The sequence below is a fragment of the Sander vitreus genome, chromosome 13 (genome assembly GCF_031162955.1).
Source record: "Sander vitreus isolate 19-12246 chromosome 13, sanVit1, whole genome shotgun sequence".
NCBI classification, from domain to species: Eukaryota; Metazoa; Chordata; class Actinopteri; order Perciformes; family Percidae; genus Sander; species Sander vitreus.
The window spans coordinates 2,608,982-2,630,299 of NC_135867.1; the positions used below are offsets into that span (position 1 = coordinate 2,608,982).

Consider the following 21,318-nt stretch of genomic DNA (forward strand, 5'->3'; position numbering starts at 1 on the left):
TGGTTCTCAGCGTCAGATACCAATGCAAAAAAATCACCCTTTGAAATAGGGCCCTGAAAGTATTATCAAACTGCCAGCGTGTGTGGATTGTATAAAAGCTTACCCGAGAAGTACCACATTTAGACATGAATGCGTGAGCACGCACACACTCTTCTCCATGTGACCTGTGAGCAGGTGACACTTCTGTTGGAGTCCCTGTGAGTGTTGCTGTCCTGCCAAGCTCTGAAGCTGTCGTCTCCGCAACACCTGGAGGTGCTTGGCAGCTTCTGCAGCATCCTGTTTTATTTTCATTCATTTTGTCTGGGTTTGCCCGTTTTTCCTTTCGTCAAGGACATTTTCCACTTCACTTCATTTCAATTCCTGTAAAGCAGATGTGTTGAGGGCTACACAAAAGCACTTTAAATCTACTTGAATAAATTCCATTTTTTCATTACACAGTAATCTGATTTCTGAATAAGAACTGTTGTACCGATGCATTTCATTGGACTGGCACACTGACCGCTTTCCTTCTATTAAAATACCTGCATTGTTGCCATAAATGTGCAACTAGATCTGTTGTAAATTTACAGTAATTATTCTAGTAAAACAGACAAGCAGATCTTGATTATTCAGCTGTTCTGTACATTCCCAAGGCTTTGTGAGTGAGCGTACTGTTATAATATATATATATATATATATAATATAATTCTTTTAACATTTTAGTGATTTATTCAATGATGTTCTCCAAAACTTTGTCTCAAAACTTTAATGTTGCACGACTTTTCCATCTTCTCGCTGCCGTCCGGCCTACCAAATTTTACTGACATGATCTGGCTGGTTTTGAAGTTTTAGTTTCATATCAGTTTCAGGGTCTGTTATCTGAGCCAGTAACAACAAACAAGAAAAAACTAATCTAGAGAGAGGAAATGGAAAACCTGTCCGTCAGTCTCTGAAGCTTGTGTGTGGTTTTTCATTACCAAAGTCCTTGGTGTAAACAAATGTCAGAGTTGGCCTGTCCGCTCAACTGGATCCTGTTCAAACGGGTGATTTGACAGGACGGCGGTTTGTTCCTTGTTGAACACCGTGTGCCTGCCGTGATGTGCCGCCATATTTGGTAGGTTTGTGCTGTGGCAGGTGCTTGCAGATGGAAACATAAAAGAAAGTGTGATACAGGATCAGGTGCGTTATTAATCCCCACTCAGGCTGCAGCGCTTTATAAGGATTTTGCCAGAGAGCTGATCAAACAGCCTGGGTTACTTTTGGCTCATACAGCTGTTTGTCAGTGTATCCGTGTTTGTATTTGAACAAGTCTGAACCAAACACAGCCTGAGGGATCAGGTTTGGCTGTTAAACTGTGAGATAACTAGATACTTCTGGTGGATGAGTGATAATGAAATGAGAAATCTGGATCCTAATCCAGAATTTGTTTGATTAGTCTATATCGACGTTTCATTTACAGGTATGGGATGTCCCTCACTTTCCGCTTTCTATGCGTTGGCATTCCAAACTCCAGCCGATTTGGGAAACATTCTCCGAGCTAGAACCAACAATCACATGACAGCCATTTTAATTCCAGAGTTGCCTCCCTAAATGCACATGTTCCACCAAAACGAGTTCCTTCTCGAGGCTATTTTCGCTGCGTCTGGCGCTTAGTGCCGCCCAAGACGATTGTGATTGGTTTAAAATTGGTTTGTTTATACTATGGCTGCAGCAATGTGGGAAAATAAAGTTAATCTTGAATCTTGAATGTTGAAATGCCAATAAACCCATTGACATATATAAGAATGGACCAACAGATCCCGTTGCTCTGGACGGAGACCAGTGAAGGTTATTAGAAGCACTTTTCCGGTGAGTGCTGAGCGTTACTGCGCAGCCTCCAACTGAGAGAGACGACGTAAATGTGACGTGGGCAACCTGTCTGAAAGTTGGAAGTCTTCTGGTAGCTGTGCCAAGAGAAGTCATTCTGAATCTTGCAGAGACGGAGAGCGTAGGTATATGTAAGGAGATAACATAGTAACAGGGTAATTATTGCTAACTAAAATGCTATTTAACATTAGTAATTAAACTTAAACAGCTAATGTGAGTCGAAACTGCCTGAGAGCTTCTACTGTACTGTACGGTAATTCCTCTACTGTGCGACAGTAAGTCCCGTGGTTATGACACAATCGTTAGCCTATTTTTACAAAAACGTCTGCTACGGAGCCATAACGTGAGATACAAAGTAATGGAGCCTTTTATACATTGTCGTGTTTCTTTAGAAATAAACAATGGATGTAAAGATTATTTGCTGTCAAAGTGGCGCCAAAATGAATGGCAGTCAATGTAATGCTAACGGGAGGTGATGGCTTGTTAGCATCAAAATGGCGCCATAGGAGCTACGCATTCCGAGGAGAAGCTTACCCCCTTGAATAAACCAGAGCACGTTTTTCTCCCATCCCAGAATGCTGTGTGGACTAGCCAGAACTTCCTCTGCAGCGTTGTGGAGGAAGGTCTGGCAATACAAGACTAATAAGCACTTAATAATACACTTTATCCTTATATGGATCCAGTTTGAGCTCCCGCCATGACATTGGGTGTAGCCTTTCATTCTTTGTCAAGGGGATAATTCATCATGGTTTCAGATTATCTTTTCTCTAGCACCATCATCAAGTCCATTTCCTTAATCACAGCCATCGCGCCACAATGTCAATTTTGCAACAATGGTAGTTTAAAGTTAACTGGCATTGTCAAGGCTTCTACTATAAGCACATTCTCTCTGACTAGGGCTGCCCCCTCTTAGTCGGTCAGTCGACTAATCTGTCGTTTTGGTCTTAGTTAGTCGATTTTGTATGCTTTTCTCATGCTGAATGACTTATTTCCAAGAACCTTATGAGCACATCTCTGGTAAACACAATATTTAAAATGGTGCTTTTGCATGATTCTTTGTGGAGAAACTCAGTTTCTCAGCTCTGTCGATTAAATCAACTAATTGATTAGACGTGTTAAGGCTGTTTTATGCTTCTGCGTCGAATTGACGGCGTACCCTCGCAGACCCCTCTGCGTCGCCGCGAACCCCCCTCTGAGCCCTCCGCCGTAGCTCGACGTGCACCTCCAAAAATGTCTAACTTCACGTCGAGGCGACGCAGACCGCAAGGACTGATTGGTCAACTCGTCCTGTGTGTTGATAGTCGGTGCTACGGCATGGAGTTGACGCAGAAGCACAAAACAGCCTTTAGTTGACTAAGATTTTTTTTAAATGAATACAGCCCTGGGCGCCTGGATAGCTTACCTTATAGAACGGGCACCCATATGCAGAGGCCCAGTCCTTGACGCAGCGGCTCAGGGTTTGAGTCCGACCTGCAGCCATTTGCTGCATGTCCTCCCTTTCTCTCTCTCTCTCTCCCTCCCCCCTCTCCTGTCTACAGCCGTCCTGTCTATTAAAGGCTAAAATGCCCAAACAATTATCTTAAAATTTTAAAATGAGTACAGCCCTATCTCTTTCCAAAAAGGGGTAACTGATTAATTTAAATAAGTCAATGGCCTTTAAATGAGTCAATGGTCAATTATTTTTCAAACCAGCTGAGCCAATCAGAGCTTTGCAGGCTAGATTAGGAAAGAGGGTCTCGTCAGGGCCAGAAAAATACAAATAGAAAAACATTTTTTTAGCACTAAAACTGATAAGGCTCTAGCAAAGTCCCTATTGGTTCAGTCTAATACTTTCGTACTGCAGGGTGTACTGAACAATGCAGCCTCTATGGGACGCTAATGAGCTTTAGGTGTTTTTTGTTTCTAGTTTAAAGTCATCCCAGTTTATTCTACTCTCGCAGCACTGATTTCTCTCTTTTATGTCAGCCTAGACATCACAAAGAGACGCCTCTTCATCTCTCTGCATCTCCCGTCAAACAAAAATGAAAATCCGACCGTACACAATGAGATTTCCTTGTTTTTTTTGTTTTTTTTGCTGACTGGTGCTTTGGAGTCTCCTCTGTAGCTTTCAGCACATTCTCACCGGGCCCCTGTCCTGTGCCATTTGTTTCAGTTAGTGGGTAATGTGTGGGGTTGTCAAAAACGATTGGCTTTGGTGGTCTGAGCCGCGCACTCCAAAGCACGGTGGACAGCGAATTGTATTTTTCCACAGAGTTATTAGGCCATTATCATGGCGCTTGAAGTGAACAATGCTTCGTCGTCTTCACAGGCAGACAATTAGAATCATCATTAATCTGCACTATCAGCACATCATGGGGGCAGAGGGGGAATAATGGAGTTATACACCACTTATGGGGCAATCAATCAATGCGATTGCAAACTAAACTGTCTTTCATTGTGTCTGAACTGAGTGGCCGGTCAGTATTGGAGTGGAGTATGTGAGAGGAATGTTTACAGCGTGTAATTTGTGCTAATGTTCAGATGTACCCAATCCCTTATCTTAAGTTTTCTACACAGTCTCTGCAGCTGTGTTACAAATCTCCAAGCAATCGTGGGCGGCTCCATCATGGAGGCCCAATGGGTTGCACTAACAGCTGAATACCTAACAGCCAGACTAGACAAAAGGATCACTGTAAATGGTTGCTGTTAATTCTACTCTCAAGCAGGCTACAGCATCAAACAGCAGAAAGACACAATTAGCATCAAGCTGGTAACATTGAGCAGCTAAAGAGACAGATATTTCTCTCAAGAGACCAAATGAATATTGGACACAGTTAGGGTTGAGTACCGGAACCCGGTTCCACAAAATTTGCGTTCTAATCCGGTCCGATTCCTACCGGTTGCGTAGGAATCGGACCGGATTAGAACGCAAATTTCGGTTCCTCATTTCGGTTCCACTTAATGTGTCGACTGAAATATTTTCCCTCTGTCGCTCCGAAACGGACATAAAAATATCACACTCTCTCTGTAGTCTACCGTTAGCTAGCTACCGTAAACGTAGGCTACTTTTAAAATGCCATACTTTCCATCTGGGCTCACCAAAACGGACGTAAAAGCATATTAACCATTCACTGCACGTGATCGCTAGTAAACATATTAGGTGACTTAGGTTTACTTATTATATATTTAAGTACTTTAAAACATTAATATATTGTTAAATTTAAATAATTTTCAATTTAAAAAAAAAACTATAAAAGAGTCATTTTTCAGTTTTCAATTGTAAAAATCCAAACGATACCCAACCCTACTTACAATCACCATGACTCTAAAAGAATAACAATGTTGCTCTGTGTCTCCTGGATGTGTAAAAAGGCAACTTGTTGACATGTTCGATGACATGTCAATGTTGTGTTAGTCTCGCATTGCCAGCGCTGTGGAGTAAGGTCTGGCTTTCCCACAGATGCATTCTGGGATAGGAGGAAAAAAACGCTCTGGGTTGTTTGCATTTCTTTAATCCAATCACAACCGTGTTGGGCAGCGCTAAGCTCCGGACGCAGCGACAGGAAAGAACTTGTTTTGGTGGAACATTTGCACCCTGCAAAAGAAAACGCCTTATAGAATATAAAATGAAGTGAACTGTTGACACGATACAGTAACGTGAGATATTTAAATTAGCTGATACATGGTTAAACCTCATCAGCTCTTACCAGTGTATCCCCATGTGTACTTCGTCCACAACCATCCCACCATCCCACCAATTGGTCCCAAAACGTCCCAGTTAGAGGAAATGCCGTAATCTTTACAATCATTCCCCGAAAGAACCAAGCAGGCCTGCCTTGTTGCACGATCCAAATTTTCTTTAAACCTTGCCTTCTTCAGCGTGTAGCTTGCTAGCTTGGAGGTTGTTGTTGTTTCCTGAAGCGAAGGGATTTTGAGAACGGCAACACACAAGAAAGCTGAAGTTAAGGAGCAAAGATGTCAGGATGTCAGGCTTAGGGCTGGGAATCGTTCAAAAATGTTCAATACCAATACCGTGACTTCGACACTAGTTCCTAAACGATAGTTTTTATAATACCCATTTCATGAAACAAAAATAAATTACAACTTTGTGAGCCCCGAGACAGCCGATCACAGACACTATTAGATCTTGGTAGAAGCATGCCGCGTGCTTATCGGCTCACTGACGCTGATGAGATTTACTCCTTAGGTTTGAAAATGGGCTTTGCATGACGAGGCATTTTTTGATCCTTGATACTTCAGAGGCAATTCGGTCGGTGCCTAAAAAAGTATTGTATGTGCTACCCAGCCCTAGTCAGGCTTTATCCTGGAAATGTACCTCCGATGATCCAGACCAACGTTGTGTTTACAACTGGTTGCCAACAAGAAGCAACAGAAAGAAATGCAAATAATGCAGCTTTAACTGAATTCACTGCAATATCTCAGATGAAACAATAGCCCCTGTGTTGATTCCCACAGTGCTCAATTGGCCAATAGGAGCTGTGCAAGTAAATTACGTAGTCAGTGCAAAGCAGGCTGCAGTTTTTTTTTGTTTGTTTTTTTATCAGATGTTAATAATTTCTTCCTTTTGCTCTCTGTCTCCTCTCAAGATGACCCAGGAACAGTGCACTCATAGGAACAATGTCCAGAGTTCAGAGAAACCACAAGTGTACAAAGTGGGAATATACGGCTGGAGGAAACGCTGCCTTTACTTCTTCGTCCTGCTGCTGATGATCCTGATCCTGATCAACTTGGCACTAACTATCTGGATCCTCAAAGTCATGAACTTCACCATAGTAAGTCACTGTTTGCCCTTTTAAATCTGCCATGGGATCTCAACACGTGTGTGTTTGTGCTAATCAATTAGAGTTGTCCTTGAGTGCCACAGGGCGTTCCATTTGTACTCGGAAGTCGGATATTCCAACATCGCACACAGCCCCTTTGAATTGAGATCAGCTCCGTAAAGGGAGAGAGAGAGAGAGAGAGAGAGAGAGAGAGAGAGAGAGAGAGAGAGAGTGAGAGTGTGTGTGTAAGAATTTTTTATAGTTTGTCATGAAGATTTTGTGTGTGTGTGTGTGTGTGTTTATAAGAGAGAAAGAGAAAGAAACACTTTTTTATTTGTATTATTTTTTTAATAGCTTTGTTTCATATTAATTTGATTATTGTTGTTGAATTTGTATATATAATTTGTGTAATACTTTGGCAATAATGTTCTGGTTACATTCAATAAAGCTAATTGGAGGGAGAGAGAGAGAGAGAGAGAGAGAGAGAGAGAGAGAGAGAGAGAGAGAGAGAGAGAGAGAGAGAGAGAGAGAGAGAGAGAGAGAGAGAGAGAGAGAGAGAGAGAGAGAGAGAGAGAGAGAGAGAGAGAGAGAGAGAGAGAGAGAGAGAGAGAGAGAGGTGTGCAACAACTAGCTGTTTTTCGGTCACTTCTACGTATTTTCTGACCCTTGTTTTGCTAGTTGTGGTGTTGTTCGGTGAAGCTTCATCGTCTGCTTTACGTTAACCTGGCATCCTTTCACAAACGTGTCCATGCTTTGCTATCAGTTCTGCAGAATCATGCATTATTTATTTAAATGTAGCCTTGCCCCCCTCCTGTCATAACTCCGGGGCCCCAGAATGGAAAGATAAGACCTTGACACTGGAGCACTCACTCTCCTCCTCTCCGCTGAGCTACGTCTTCCCACTGCTACTGTACATCAAACCAAAAACAAAACCAGTGCTCGGAGCTGAGAAATTCAGATATGAACCATGTTAACTGAGGATCACAGAATAAATTATGCATTCGTCTCCATTATTGATGCTTAGTTATCACTGCTGGGTTGTTTTCAGACTGAAGTTCCGTCAGCACCGTCTTGTTCTTTTCATTTCTCGTTGATGCCCTTTCAGTTTCTGTTTCCGTGCCTGATCAACACTTCCTCAGATTGAGATCCCAACAAACTGAAAGTATAAACAACTTAATTTGTGCTTGACACTGAAGGCGTACTGACACCAGGGGGCCAGACGCATGCAACTCTGTGTACAGAAGGTTCATGACTAAAAATCTCCGCATCCACAAAGACAGAAATATGCTTACACGTTTGCTTTATCATCTGCAAACTTCAAGGATGCAATTCATAGCGTTAGTATTGACAGACTTTGCAAAGGGCTTCATGAAACTAAAAACTACATAAAGAGGGAAATAAAATGCTGCTTTTAATGTTCAGATAATGAAAAAAAAAGTTATTAATCAAAATTAAGTGCCACTGTAAAACTTTTCACCGAAAATTTAAAAGGAATATACTGGCAGCAGCTTTGCCAGTAAACCATACCTGCCAACATTTCGTTTTCAAAATCCAGGAGATTAGTGCGGGGGCATGGCGGCGCGGTGGAGGGTGTACTGTAAGACCCGCTGTGTTTTAATGTGCTGGGTGATGTCATTTTCCCCGCCGTGCGCTACATTAAAATCGATGTGACACAAATTACAAAAAGCGTGGAGGTTGTCGATATGACTAGGTAAGATGCATGCAAATTGTTGCGCCCAACACTGTTGAAATGTACAGCTATATTTCGATTTATTTGCACATATTGGTCCGATTACTTATAAAGGAGTTTGGGCAGTGCAAATTACGGGCGTTTCCCGGGAGAAATAACAAACTGGGAAGGGTCTGGGAGATAGGGCTATAAAACTGGAGAAACCTGGGAAAAACGGGAGTGTTGGCAGGTATACAGTAAACTACTGTTTATTTACAGAACACCGACTGTTTTTAAATTTGAAGGTATTTTACTGTAAATAGACAGTTTCTTACTGTATTATTTGAATTTACAGTAATATACTGGCTGCAGTGTAATTCCCGCCTTTCCCTTTATTTCCCCAAGATGCATTGGTACTACTATTAACAGTAAATACTTGTAATCTGTAACATTGACAGATAGCGCTGTAATATTATTATTTTATCCCAGAATGCATTGCCACTTACAGTATGATCCTGTATAGCATTAAAACAGTAAGATACTGTGAGATTGTAGCTGTAAATTTACATCAAAGGTTTACATTGTGTATAAATGTGCTTTTGATAGTCTGGTAACACTTTACTTGAAGGTATCTACATAAGAGTGACATGACACTGTCATGAACACATGAACCCTAACCCTAACCCTAGCCCTAACTTGTCATGACACTTAATGACAGAAGCGTTATGTCATAAACGTTTGTTTATAATATATATATAATATATAACAGCCTAAGCGAGCTTTTTGTTTTGTCTGCACGGATCTTTTCTCCATCTGGCCACCGGTGTTTAAGGTTTTATGAACCGGGGATACAGACACTTTACTCAGTCAATTAATGAGCAATGACAGAGTAAAACGGCTATTTGGATATGGATTATTAGGTTAAAATATGTGAACATTAATGAAGATATTGGTGACGATCAAACTATTTCACTTTCCATCCACATCTGTAGTACTGCTGTTTTTCCAGAAACCCTGTGAGGTGATCTCTGAGTGTGCCATTGATCTACATGAAGGGTTGCCCGATGCCCCAGGGCAAGTCAAACGCCACGTCGGGCAAGTAAATATTACACAATAGGTTGTCACTCCCATCTCGTAAAATACGGACGCTTGGTCAGGTGCCCTTGTCATTGTTAGTGACGCTAAAAGTCTCCTTTAGTCCCTTTTGACGCAGTTATGTTAAGGAAAAGGTCGTGGGTGGGCTTACGTTTCCTTGACACGTGGGAATAACGGGACGGTTAAAGAAGAAAGTGACTTTAGGAAACGTGACAAGCGGGATACGATGTGTTTGACCCATCCGCCCCCCCTAACCAACCTCGCTACGCGGAATTTCGGCCTTACATACTACTCGCTTAACCCCGTGTAGCTGCTGCTCTCCCCTGTAGGTTCTACAAACACGCGAGTGAGAACGGGTTGTATTACAACCCACTCTCCCGTTCAGGCATCATCATATAATAAATGACGTCTTCCCAGTTTGAGTTTGAGTATTTCTTACTGTCCCTGCCTGCTCCACACGCTGTCTCTCCCTCTCTGTCTCTCTCTCTCTCCGCTCAGTAATCCACTGTGCCTGTGATGAGTCAGATACAGATGCAACAGAGTACGACACACGGGCACACATGGCCGCTGCTGTGAATAATGCATGAGGTCTGCTTCACAGTGGGGCTTTAAAATGAGATCTACATAACTCAGAGAGCAGTTTCTCTGACGAGCTGCATGGCCTGACAGAGCGCTGCACTCCGAGTGTTATAATGTTTTTAATGTGTCTGCCTGCAGATTACAGAATAGGAAAAACATTTGGAACGAGCTTTGAACGGGAAGCTTGTAGCAACGCCCTCTCCCAGTTGACAGGAGAGACTGACAGGACACAGGTCCGCCCTTTTTTTTCAGCCTTCTTTGCATCAGTCACATACTGTAGGTTTAGCCTGGTCCTATCAGACTGTCGTACATTTCATTTGTACAGAGAGTCAGGCCACTCTCCATTGACAAGTGTTAACTTCCTTGAAGGCGGGTACTCTGTTGAAGTTTAAAACTATTGGATCTGTCCAGAGCCACTCAGAATCTGCCATAACCAATCGCTAACGTTTGGTCGTGACGTCGGCTTAGCATCGCTAGCGTTCGCCTTAGCCAACTCCTTCACCACTAACGGAGCGAGCTGGAAAATCAAACTGTTCCCGAACCCCGTGGGGAGGAGGGCCACAACATCATGTCCACCAACACAACTCAGCAAAGATTGTTCTTGCTCGGGCTTTAACTTCTGGATATTCGGCAGCGTTGCCACAACGGACCGAATGGCTTCGCTCCCATCTTTCTCCGCCGCCATTACTGAACTACAACTCAAACTAGCACACAACCTCAACATCATCGTTCTCAGCCACTCCCTTTGTTCACTGACTGGACTGGTAAAGATTTGGCTGGAGAAACCCCAAGACTATACCGCAAACCCAGACGTAGTACTGAAGGGAAATGAAAATTGAGCGGAAGTACGTAGGAGGGCGGAGCCAGGCTACTGTAGGTTACCATTCACTTTCAAATGTGAACAAGGTTGCTGCAGGTTCTTACATACTGTATTGTCCTACTTTTTGTTGGACATTGAATGTGGACTGGCTTTTCAACGCGGTGGAGCGGCGGTAGCGTCAACACAAGACTTTCATCCAGGAAACGAATTCTAGAATTTGAACGATGATGTTGAATGATGTCAAAGTTCAACAAAGATGAACCATCGTAGAGATTTACTCTGTTGTACCCAAAGTGCAGTTTCGGAATGGCACACACCCAGCACAGCAGTAAATTCTTTGGTTACGGGATGTTGTTATCACCTGAATTCATTCTTAGGCCCAGTTCAGACCAAAGATTCGCAACAAGATGAGTTGAAACTTGCAACTACTTGCAACGCGCCAGTCTGCAACAATCTAAAACCTGCCAGTCCACACCAATGTAGTCTATATCCACGATGATCCACTTCCGGGATTGCTCCGGTCCTGCTGGAAATTCCGCCGGATGTCCTTCTTTTCGGCCGGATGTCCGTTACCTTCGGCTTTCTTTGTGTTGTAATTTTAAACTCTGGTGGATTTGTGAGGACTATGGTTAACTGCTCCTCAGATCTCTGCAGGGTAAATCCAGACAGCTAGCTAGACTATCTGTCCAATCTGAGTTTTCTGTTGCACGACTAAAACAACTTTTGAACAAACATGTTCCACCAAAACAAGTTCCTTCGTGAGGCTATTTTGCTGAGGCACCGTTGCGCCGTCCGGCGCTTAGCACCGCCCAAGACAATTGTGATTGGTTTAAAGAAATGCCAATAAACCAGAGCACGTTTTTCTCCCATCCCGGAATGCTGTGTGGACTAGCCAGACCCTCCTCCGCAGCACTGTGGAGGAAGGTCTGGCAATGTGAGATAACAACAATGCGACGAGACGATGTGTCATCTCCATAGCAACAACTCTATGTACTTCCATTCTAACTTTTGACTTTCAGGCTTTCTGTAGCTGGCTATATCATGTGTTGCTTCTACTGTTAATATGAATGTGGCTAGCGTTGGTGATAATGAGATGCTTGCTACAGTTGCATTTCTAGTGATCGGCAAAAACGTTTTATTCCTCCGATTCACTGCTTCGTTCTAACGCCGCTCCCTCTCTTCAGTCACTCTCTAGCTCGCTCGACCACATTACCATGCTCGCGGCTCATTGAGCCTCCATCTAAAGCTCCATTCTGCCATTACCACAAGCTGACAGTTTGTAACAAAGAAATAAAATGGATTGTGGATCATTTTATTTCTATATTTTGTAGCTGACTCGACCAGCTGACTTCTCTATTGGCTGTTAAAACAGGAGAAGTCCCTTACGTTCTAAAACCAGCCTCTGGAGACTTGACCAGCTGAGTCACAGCGAGTCGGGCTGAGATAGCCCAGTTCAGACCCCTGAAACATTTCTCTGTAATGTTCTAAAACATGAATCTTTGGTCTGGACTGGGCTTAGACCAAGGCTTTGGAAACCAGAAACCGGCCCACTAAAAGAACATTCTGATGGAAACCCACGAATGTACGTGAAATCAGCAGATGCGTGTAGATGTATTCCAAGCAGGGAAACTGAAGGAGTTTGAGTGAGGAGGAGGAATGTTGGGAGTGCGGGAGGTTAGAGGTATAAAGAGAATAAAAGTCATTATTATTATAATACTGTACACCTACTGCAGTTACAGAGACGAGTGTCTAATAAATATAGACAAGCAGTGGACATCAGGGAGAATGGTGTTGGTGTGTGTGGGAAGATGTGAGTCTATTTGTACCAGTTGTGTTTAAAAATGTGTATATGCCATCAAAACCCTAACCTGTTTAGTTCTTACAGCAATCTCAGTGTATATATATGTATGTATTAATATATATATATATATATATATAGTACGTGAACAGTGTACAAATCTGCAGTATAGATAGCTCTATCTATGTGTGCATGCTCTCAGATTGCAAGCGTTTTTGAAATATGAATGTGAATTTCACATTGGCACACATCCATCCAGCTTAAATGTCTTTCAGAGAAGCATTCATTCCCGTCTGACCTCCAGTGCAGCCGAGCAAAAAGAAGGCTGTAGATAGAATATCAACAGCATACTTGAATCTCGTTTTTAAAGATGGTTTTTCAGTGTTTTCATCTCATCTTTTAGGCGGGCCGAAGCTTTCTGTTCAGGCCTCAGTCACTCCACAACCATTCTCATTTATATCTACAGGGTTTCCCCCCAGGGTATTGCATGCCCAGTGGCCCACCCGGCCTACTTAAAAATCTTAACATACATCCAACATATTATTAGCAAATATAAATCCCCGCTGCTTACTGGCCTATAGGTAAGGTAGTCAATAAGGCCATCCACATACACAGTTCATCCTGAGGATTCAGTGTGCCACATGTATGTTTAACATTAAAACATGATTTATAAAATTATACCAACAATTATTAAGCTATTTCAAAAGCTTGGTATTCTATGCAAAAAAAGGTACGTATAAAGGCTTTAGGCCTCCCTACACATTATTGTCGGCCCAGTTTAATATACAACTTCATTTTATACAATATATGTAGTAGGGGGTCCCTGCTCCGTCTCTCTTTCAGTTAGGGAGGGGGGGGCAACCCTCAGATATCTCTGTGCCCAAGTAGCAGTTCTTCGGCTGTAGCCTACTCCCACCCAGTATAATCCCAAATCAATATCTGCCTAGGAAATCGTCTAGTCTTAATCTGCATTGCTATTTGTACTCGTGAATACACAGGCCACAAGATGTAATTAGGTTTTGAATAACCCTATTTCAACAAACGGTGAATAGTGAAATCGTTTAACCGCTGCATCACTACTACAGAATCTGTTTTATAGCTTTTTTTTAATTCTTAATTTTGTGATGCCATCCATGCTTTTGTTATCACAGAAACTATTGGGCTCTTCATTAAAGCTGGCATCATTCTGTGACTGGTCGATAAAAGGCACTTGCCACCGGGCTAAAAGACTTCTCTGGGGGAAACCCTGATCTACATGTCTAAATAACCTTCCTGTTTGGTTTTAGGACTGACAACTAAGTTTTACCTTTTACCAGTAAAGTGTGTGTTCACTGTGGTCTGGTCCTTAGATGCACTGCAGTTTGTTGTCGAATTTCCTCCGACTTGGAGCTCTGACTGAGATCACTTTTAGTTATTATTATTAGTTAAATGTATTCTTTCCTCTTAACATAGAGACTGGCCTCTGCTCTTCTTTGGAATGTTTCTCCACCATCAAATTTTGCAGAATGTTGAGTCGCTAGTCGGGAAAAGGGAGCCCCCGGTGGTTCAGGAACAAACATTACTACAGCATGCCATGGCGCATCAAATGTAGTCCATGATAACAAAACAAAAACATCTTGTTGCCCAAACCCGTCCCAAAGCCTACAACCAATGTCAAGGCTCATTGTCAAAACCCAGAGCATGCACACGAAAATGTGCCTGAAACCCAGTCTCAATTTACATGCTGGGTTTAGGTCTAGCTGTAGATCCTTCGTGTTAAAAAACAGCAGCGTGTCCGTTTTTTGCAACAAAATGACCCTTTGGGTATATAATAATGCACACTAAATAACCACAAACACAAACAGAATCCATTTTGTGTAAATAAGAGCAGCAGTGTGTCAAATGCAAGGTTATAATCGTTAACGAAAACGAACAAAATAACGAAAACTAGGTGGGAAAAAACATTGTCGTTAACTGAAATAAAATTTACAAAAAAACGATAACTAAACTAAAACTGTAATGTCTGTTTGCAAAACTAACTAAAATAAAATACAATTATCAAGTGACTGTTCTCAGTTTTCGGCTTTGTCGATCTTTCATAGAGCAAATAACGTTATATCTCTCCGAGCATGACATTTCCCGTAGACATGTATAGTTTCCGACTAGGAACCCAGAAATTCCGTCATTCCACGTCAAATTGATGAACATGTCCGTGGCTCTGTGCCCCTCGCCTGGCATCATAGCGGTACCGAAAGTCGGAATGGTAAAATATGTGGTCAATTTATTACAGGGAAAAATCCCACGAATTGGAAAGTACATTTGAGAAGCGCACACAAGCTAGGAGGCTAACCTAGCTTACCTTAACAAGGTAAAGGAGAATGCAAAGCCCCCTTTCCCCGAAACAGAAGCTAACCACGGTATCGTTACGGGCATGGACGTATGATACAGGGCCAGGCAGCATGACAGAGACAACAGCAGGACAGAGAACACTACAGGAGGGCTTTCACCGGCGACCCGATAGCTGCTGGTTAGTACATACGCAGGAACACCAAAAGTGGGAGGAAGCGTGGGTTAATATGTGGATTGATACTGGGATGTCTACACATTTAGGTTTTTTTCCTGGAACACGTCACTTTTTTGCACATTTTGCACATACTGCGTCTTGTGTAGACTGTTTACATATTTATGACCATATGTAGGCTACATTTTATGTACTGGTGTTATTGTTGAATACATTATGAATACATATTTCTAAAATTGTATGATGTTTTTGTATACAAAAACATCATACAAATAACCCATATTACAAAAAATAGACTAAAACTAATAAAAACTAAACTAAAACTAAGTATTTTCAAAAAATAAAAACTAAACTAAACTAGCAAACCTGCTCTAAAAACTAATTAAAACTAAACTGAATTTGAAAACAAAAAGTCAAAACGAAAATAAAAATAAAAACTATGTGACTATAATAACCTTGGTCAAATGTTGAGTTCCTCTTCATGCAGCTGCGGGTTATTAGACCAGAAACGGACATGTTCACACATATTACTGCGTTGCATTTTCTCCATCTGGGGCCGTGATCTCCCCTCGCATTTTGAGCTATTATGAAAATGTGTGTCAAGTCCAACTTGAGAGCTCCCTGATACAAATGCCTCTACAAAAACCTGCATTAGCATGGGTCAACAGCTCATCAGTTGATATTACTGTGAGTACTTTTGCAGCCCACTCTGGTGAACATCCAACAAGCAGCCATGCAAATATGCTGATATGTCGAGGCACAACCCTGTCTCCTAAGAAATCACGTTCCCATGCAACAAAACTGCATTCTCAGTTACGTTTCGAGGGAATCATACTTTCTCCTAAGACGTAGAGAAGCGAGCATCTAACTGGAAGGTTGCCAGTTCAATTCCCGAACCGGCATTGTAGATCTGGGTGGGGAAAGTAAAAAAGCAGTGCCCCCTCCCTCATTACCACCACTGAGATGCACTTGACCAAGGCCCTCAGTGTGTACCTCCACCTTTCCCCATGAAATGATTAATTACAGTACATTTATACTATAGGAAACTTTTATGTAACTTCCCTTAACAGTGGCAGTCCCCACACTTTTTTCTAACAACATCAGCATATCTCAGACTGTGTACCAGACAGGGTGGACTGCTAAACATTTATATAGTAAATTAAGTGAAGCTCCTGAGGCTAAAGTTGTCCTTCGTAGTCTGGGTCAGAAACTAAGAGAGCTCAGGGCAGATAAAGTCATTAAAAGTTAATAGAATTCCCATCAATTTCAAATGAAGGGGTTAAAATGCTCCCAATTAGGATTGTGCTTAATTGGGAGCAGCCCCTGCTCATGTTTTTCACTAAGCTGTCAAACGCTGTTTCAATGCGGCTGGTGTCCCCCGTGGACCACTGGTCTTTGATGGCCAGGTTCCAGAGAGGTCTTAATGACTTTTCTTTCTTTTTTTCTTTCTTTTTTAGAATGCAACTAAGGGGATGCACCGATGCATCGGCTGGCTCATTCATAGTTAGTGTGATAAGGATGGTTCAACATTTTTACATTATGAGATTTATTAATTTACCTGGCGCAATATAAAACAACAAACATCGTTATCGACGTTGACATCTACATCGGCCAAATGAAAATTCTACACATCGGTATTGGATCAATTTGAAACCGGTGCATCCCTAAATGCAACCTTCAAGCAAACCAATGCATCAGCGATACAAATACAATAACTAATATGACCACAGAAGACTCAAAAATGTGAAAGAACTTGAATAAACATAACATTTCTTAAGAGCAGTTATTGAAGGGGGCACAAATAATACATTCAAAATTGTACTTATATGAGTAGTAGTGGAACTCCAGTAAGTCCAGCAAAGCTATTTTGTTCACTTTAAACATCAGATGAAGTGACTCTTCTCTAATACGGATGATATTTTTAGGGGGGGGACAACCCTCAGATGGGGTAGGTCTTGACCCCCCCCCCCCCAGCGATTTCTGCCCACGTGCATACAGACAATAAATGTACTCCTTCTCTCTGTCTCCAGAGATGTCCAGCTCATACAGCTGCATTTCCAGCTTTCCATCATGTTAAATCGGCCTGTTGGAACAGCAGAGTCAGCCGCGGGCTCTCAGATTGAGACAGACTAAAGTGGCTGCCCCTCACGTACATGGCCGTCCACAGTCTGTGTGGTAATGAGTAAGAAGAGGGGAGAGGGGGTGACGAATTGGCTGCCCTGCCTTCCGGGTCCTTCCACTCCAGTGATCCAGGCCTGTTCACCAGCCAGGAAAGTGGCCTGGAAAGAGGAGGAAGGGAGGAGTAATGGTGAGATTTTAACATTTAACATGTAGGTGTCAGCTTTCCTGTTTATTAGCTGAACTTATCTAGCTTTACATCGCCAGACCAAATCACAAATTTGTCTGGAACCTCTCAGTTCATTTTTCAAGGGGCTTTATCAGCGGCCGTAGACCCCAAATGCCTCTGGATGCAACTGGATAGAACTACAACCAATCAAGGGCAACGAAACATGCAATGTATCACTGAGCCGACAGAAAAATGTAAACGGACAGATTGTGATGGTTTAGCATCAACATGTCTGTGAGTGTTGCAGTTTTTGCCCGAATTTCAGAAATCAGAATTTAAAAATAGAACTTTGACAGCTCATATTTCTTTATCTCCCACCCCCAACCGGTCGCGTCAGATGGCCACCCGCCAAGATCCAGGTTCTGTCCAAGGTTTCTGCCTGTTAAAAGGAAGTTTTTCCTCGCTGCAGTCACACAAAATGCATGCTCTTTTGGGAATTGTTGGGTTTCTCTAAATTATAGAGTGTGGTCTAGAGCTACTCTATCTGTAAAGTGTCCTGAGATAACTTCACACACTGACACTATAAAACAAATTGAATTGAACAGCCATTTTAATGTATGGGAAACAGAAATTAGAGGCATCAAAATGGACAGAATTGACATTTTTACAAATGACAGATGAGATAAACAACGTGACAACCAATAGATTTGATGTGCAACAAATCTACTGTATGATGAGGTCTGGACTGGGGTAAAAAATCTGCCCTGGACTTTTGAGACCCAGACCAGCCCACCACAATCATCTAGACACCACCCGTCCTTGCACTCCCCTTCAACACATGTACATACCAGTAGGGTTTAACATTAGCACCGTTTGCCAGTCAAATACTGGTCAAATATGCAAGTGGCTGGTAGATTTGCTTGACTCTCCAGCCAAAAGTAAAATGTGAACATTCACTAGCCATTCGGCTGGTGGAGCAACATTAGCTAACAGCTAACTTGTCCTCTCTGGTCAACAAAGGGTGCTAAAATAATCATTTGACATGCTTTAATCTCATGTTTTTAGCGAGCTACCGGCACTTTGTGGAGTTGTTTTCGCTGCCGGTGGGGGCGAGACTTAAATGCACTCTCTCTCTATGGTAAGATGGGGGTGGGCCATAGTAGGATGTGATTGGCCGGTGTTCAGTTGAGAGACAAACCAGTGGGCCAATCATTTCATCTCTGTCCTCTCTGTGGGCTGATCAGCCAAAGACCTAAGATGTGAATGGCTAGTGTTCATCTGAAAGATACACAATGGGCCAATTATATGATCTCTCTTCTCTCTATGGGCTTATCCAAAAAAAAAAAGCCTTCGACCGGCGTAAGAAATGTCATGGTAGTTTAACTTGGAAATGCAAGTTCACCTGCTGCCTTGAAAATCAAAGTTCACTCAACTTGAAGACCTTTGTTTCAACTTAGAAATTAAAGTTAATGAGCTCGATGTAACTACAGTGTTCGAGTTTTGTTAAAGTTGTTCTTTTAGTTGATTTAACTTTGTATTACTTGGTTTAACTTCATACTTTAAGTTAAAACAAATAACTTATTTTCTTTAATAATGCAAGAAACATTCCTAGTATAACAGACATACTTCTCTGCTTTATTACAACTCACAGTTTCAAGTTAAAATAACATAACCACAGTTATAGCTGAGATAGCGTGGGTGTTTGGGTGCAGCCACCTCAGGGCCCCGTGCAAAATAGGGGCCCCTCTAAAGCCGCTGATCTTGCATCACTTGACACAAAAGGGCTCCTAGTGATATGACACACAGCAGATTAATGGCTGAAGAAAGCCTATTACTGCTCAAAGTCCAACGCTGCAATGCTCCAGCTCTTCTTATCAAACGTAACAGTCACTTAACTCATTGTTACAAATGTAAACCAGCACAACAATGACAATTACCAGGCAACAAAACACTACATTCTAAGCAGACATGTTTAATAAACGGAATTCATAAAGTTACATTTGTATTTCGAACAAACTGCAAACTTTTCAGCAAATTTTAACACCTTAATTTACCGCCTTGCATCATGGGAATTGACCAGCCAATGAACCAATTGCACCTGACTGCAGTACGCAGATCTGGGTTGGGCTAAATGTGGGCGGAGCTAAACGTTTGACTTTTGAAAAGTACTTTCCATTTCAATTTGAGAAGAGTGAAATGCCAAATTTACAATTCACACGCCGTTGACAGGTTCTCCCTCCGCCGGGGGCTCTAGTGCTTTCTTGTTTGCCACAACACGTGTTATATTTCAGTTGAAATGTGAATAGTCTACATCACTTATCTGCGGTGTATAATTAATTTATTGTGTCCATGCGTTAACTATGCCGTGAAAGAAGACTCTTTTTTGTTGCAACACACACAACCGCTTTTTTTTCAACTGATAACTGACATACCCAAGTTCAATCAACACATACATATCTGACAAAAAATTAAAATAAGTGGACCCAATGAATACATGCAAGTTTAACTTTCAAAAACTCATAAAGTTGAGATCAAAATCCACAACCTGTATAAGCTCGTTCAGTTAAAAATAAGAAATAAGTGGACATAACTAAATGGGTCTGTAATGTTTTACAGTGTACACCACATGCAGCCCACACAAATATACCGGCCCACCGGGAAATCTCCCGGTACTCCCGATGACCAATCCATGCCTGTGTATGATGAAATACTGCTGCTGAAACCACTGGAACGCTTTCCCTGAATCAGCGTCACATGGAGTTGTTGATTTCCTGCAGCAGCCTTTTCAGTGAAAGGTTAGCATTTTTGTTGTAGTGGTCTCGAAACGGAGGATGAGGGGGACAAGATTGATAAGTCAGTCCAGGAAACAGGAACAGAACTGGTGTGAAAGCAAAACTACGGAAAGAAAGCACTATACTTAGTCATCGTACAAAAATAGTCAGATATAATTTAGTTTTAGAAAGTTTTCGAGGACTTTAAAACATCCATCATACTGTACAGTACATATTTAAAGCACTTTTTCGTAGTTTGGTTGACTTACAAAACACCATTATAGTGACAGATAGGAGTTAACTTTGTTACTGCAGAACACTTTAACGGGACAAACAACCAGGGACGATCTGCCTGGTCCCTGCTGCCACGGAGAGATTAATGACGGAGAGGGAGGGATACAAAGCTCAAAACACTTTCTATTTTCTGTACCTGGTTCGCCACTGGAGCCTGTACTCAAAGTGAAGTGAGGTGAACCATTGTGACTGCGTGATACGGCTCAGCGCTCCTGGGTTTCTGGTTCCTGGTCAATCCTTTCCCAAATCAACCGAAAAGGTGGTGTATTGAACTCGACTACGAGACGTTTTTAACGGGTTATGAAACTCTCAATTTAATACTGATGCCACAACTATATCAGACGGCACTGCAGCCAGCTGCAGACGGACCCAGATCCGGCGGAGCTTCAGCTATGCAAGAAAAACCCTGAATAGAAAAAAAACAGAAATCCTCTATTTAGTATCCCATTTGAGGAACTGGACACAGGCCGATGTCACAAAAGTACTCTGAGAGGGACACTGCAGAAAGAATGTGAGTCACTGACTGTAGCGCACATGTGTCAAACTTCAAGCATAACTCTCGCCAAAATGCAACCTAGGGTGTGTTTATGAATGTACCCGAGTCAAACTTTAGTTAAAAGCATATTTTGGACGGAAGCACCACTTTTAAGATTTACCGTATCTTTGTTTTTCAGTCAAATGGCCTTTTGAATGGGAGTGATAGGGGCACTACTATAATCGCATCAAAATCAACATTTTTAAAACACTAAGAAGGGTCGACACGACATGAGACTTTGCCCAAAGTATCACCAGGGGCTCTACACATGAACTCCAGCATTGACAACATTGTTTGTGTACACAGAGTTTACGACTCACTTTAGCAGTTGGTTTTTCCGCTCGCCGCCATCTTGCCAGTCAAAA

The 21,318-nt window shown here is 42.1% G+C and overlaps 1 protein-coding gene across 2 annotated transcripts in view; it reads left to right on the forward strand.

The window, feature by feature from the left end:
• Positions 1 to 21,318, forward strand: part of sgcd (sarcoglycan, delta (dystrophin-associated glycoprotein)) — a 176,479-nt gene that overhangs the window by 26,941 nt on the left and 128,220 nt on the right. For both annotated transcript variants that reach the window (XM_078265891.1, XM_078265890.1), the window contains exon 2: positions 6,432 to 6,617. In XM_078265891.1, coding sequence (XP_078122017.1) covers positions 6,432 to 6,617 — 186 coding nt within the window. The remainder of the gene's footprint in view (positions 1 to 6,431; positions 6,618 to 21,318) is intronic.